The 2,500-nt window shown below is 34.4% G+C and overlaps 1 protein-coding gene across 1 annotated transcript in view; it reads left to right on the top strand.

Moving 5' to 3' along the window:
* LOC125044156 (homeobox protein Nkx-3.2-like) overlaps positions 1–2,500 on the top strand; it is an 11,175-nt gene that overhangs the window by 4,801 nt on the left and 3,874 nt on the right. The window contains exon 2 of the mRNA XM_047640607.1: positions 1,605–1,768. Within this exon, the coding sequence (XP_047496563.1) occupies positions 1,605–1,768 (164 nt within the window). The remainder of the gene's footprint in view (positions 1–1,604; positions 1,769–2,500) is intronic.

The raw sequence follows: 2,500 nt of genomic DNA on the forward strand, positions 1-2,500 counted from the left end.
GTGGCATTTGGGGGGTCGGGAGGGGGGTGGGGGGGTGGGGGAAGGCAAGTGGAAATAAATGCCGTTCCTTCTATGACAATGTAGTTAACGGCTTATCATCATTACGTTTTATTATAATATCACACGGATGAGGGGAGAGAGAGAAGGGGAGGGAGAGGGAAAGAAGGGGAGGGATATATATATGTATGTCATGTACAGGGGAGAGAGAGAGAAAGAAAGAGAGAGAGAGAAAAAAATACACACACACATGTGTATGTATATATATATGTGTGTGTATATATACATATATATATATATATATATATATATATATATATATATATGTGTGTGTGTGTATGTATGAATGTATAAATGCATATATATATATATATATATATATATATATATATATATATATATATATATATTTATATATATATATGTATATTCATACATATATGACAGCGACAACGAGATTATTGTTATTACTAATAACACCATAATTATCATTGCTATTATCATCATTATTATCAATATCACCATCATTATGTTCCCTATTATCATAACTGGTTTCATCGTTCACGTATTTATTTTTTTATTAGAATTTCTCGTTTGTTTCTTGTCTGAATCTGTCTCTTAATATTTACCAGACCTGAAAAAAATAACACTAGTAAACATACACATGCATGGACAGACAAACACACAGGAAAACAAAACCACCCCTTGCCCTTTAGCGCGAACGTAAATCCACAAATCCACAGTAATCCTGGTGAAATCCCTTTTCCTCGCGTCAGGAAAGGGGTTTTCGCGGCGAGCGCTTTGGACGAAGCGATTACAGGATTTGACTTGATTCAGTGCAGTATCTTGTTGATGGGGCTTAGGATATAATTGATGGTAATGATAATAATGATAGTAAGGCTGACAATGTTAATATTAATGACAACAGTGATAATTATAATAATGATAATGATAGTAATGCTGACAATGTTAATATTAATGACAACATTGATAATGATAATAATGATAATGATAGTAATGCTGACAATGTTAATATCAATGACAACATTGATAATGATAATAATGATAATGATAGTAATGTTGACAATGTTAATATTAATGACAACAGTGATAATGATTAACAATAGTAATAGCAATGGCAATGATAATAATGTTAATAAAAATTATAATGATGATGAAAATATCATCATCATGATAGTAATATTTGTATCAATAATAATAATGATAATTATTATAATAGTAATAATAATAATAATAATAATAATAATAATAATAATAAGGATAAGGATAAGGATAAGGAATCTAATGAAACAATAATAATAATAATAACAATAACAATACTGCGACTGCTAATAATAAAAATAATAATAATAACGATAATAACAAAAATAATAATGACAATAATAACGATGATAATAATGATAGTGATATTAATAGTCATGAGAAGAATAAGCATAAGAATAATGATGATGACGATAATATTAATAGATAACGACAGATAACAAAAGAGACTCTACTCATCACAAGCAAGTCACAAACAGACCCACACAACACAGACACCGCTTTCCCCCGACCCTTACCTCTCACGACGCCCCCCTTGCCCGCAGGCGAAGGCGGCGACGGAGAGCGCGCGCCCCGCAAGAAGAGGTGTCGCGCCGCCTTCAGCCACGCCCAGGTGTTCGAGCTGGAGCGCCGCTTCGCCCACCAGCGCTACCTCTCCGGCCCCGAGCGCGCGGACCTGGCCCAGGCGCTCAAGCTGACGGAGCAGCAGGTGAGTTTGTCTTCAGGGTCCATGGATCTGTTTTATTTTATTCTTTTTATTTACTGTTTTTTTTTTTTTTTTTTTTTTTTTGGGGGGGGGAGGTCTTTTTCTTAAAGTGTGATTTCTCGCTTTTTTTAAGGTCTCGTGTATTTTCCTTTATCATTATATTTTCTGTTTTCTGTTTTCTCGTGTGTTTGTTATATAATGCATTATCATACTTTCCACCAAAGATAAAGACGATATATAACAATAAATCTAAATGAAAAATCCTTTAAGATATATATTTGAGTGTGAAACGGTGAAAGGAGTAAGTCAGTTTACGCGTCAAATGTATAAGCTATCATAACAACATATACTAATATATGCATTTACAAAATAAATAAATAGGCCAATGAAAGATCTGTATTTGCACAGTACACAACAGCAGCATAATGAAATCATAATATGCAACAAAACGAGTATTAAAAAAAAAAAAAAAGGCAAAGTAAATATCACAAAACCGTTTGCATATAACAGATTAAGCACTTTGTGGAGTTGAAATTCCCCCCCCCCCTCCCTCCTCCCTCCCTCCACCCTCCCCCTCCCTCCCTCCATCCTTCCCCCTCCCTCTCTCCCTCCATCCTCCCCCCACTATTATTTCTATTTGTGGAGAACAACTCTTGCTCTTTTTTTTTAATTACGAATGCCATCTTATCCCCCGTTTTGTTCCTATCATTTGAATGTATTCCTCGTATTATCTCC

Source organism: Penaeus chinensis, chromosome 35 (assembly GCF_019202785.1).
Source record: "Penaeus chinensis breed Huanghai No. 1 chromosome 35, ASM1920278v2, whole genome shotgun sequence".
NCBI classification, from domain to species: domain Eukaryota; kingdom Metazoa; phylum Arthropoda; class Malacostraca; order Decapoda; family Penaeidae; genus Penaeus; species Penaeus chinensis.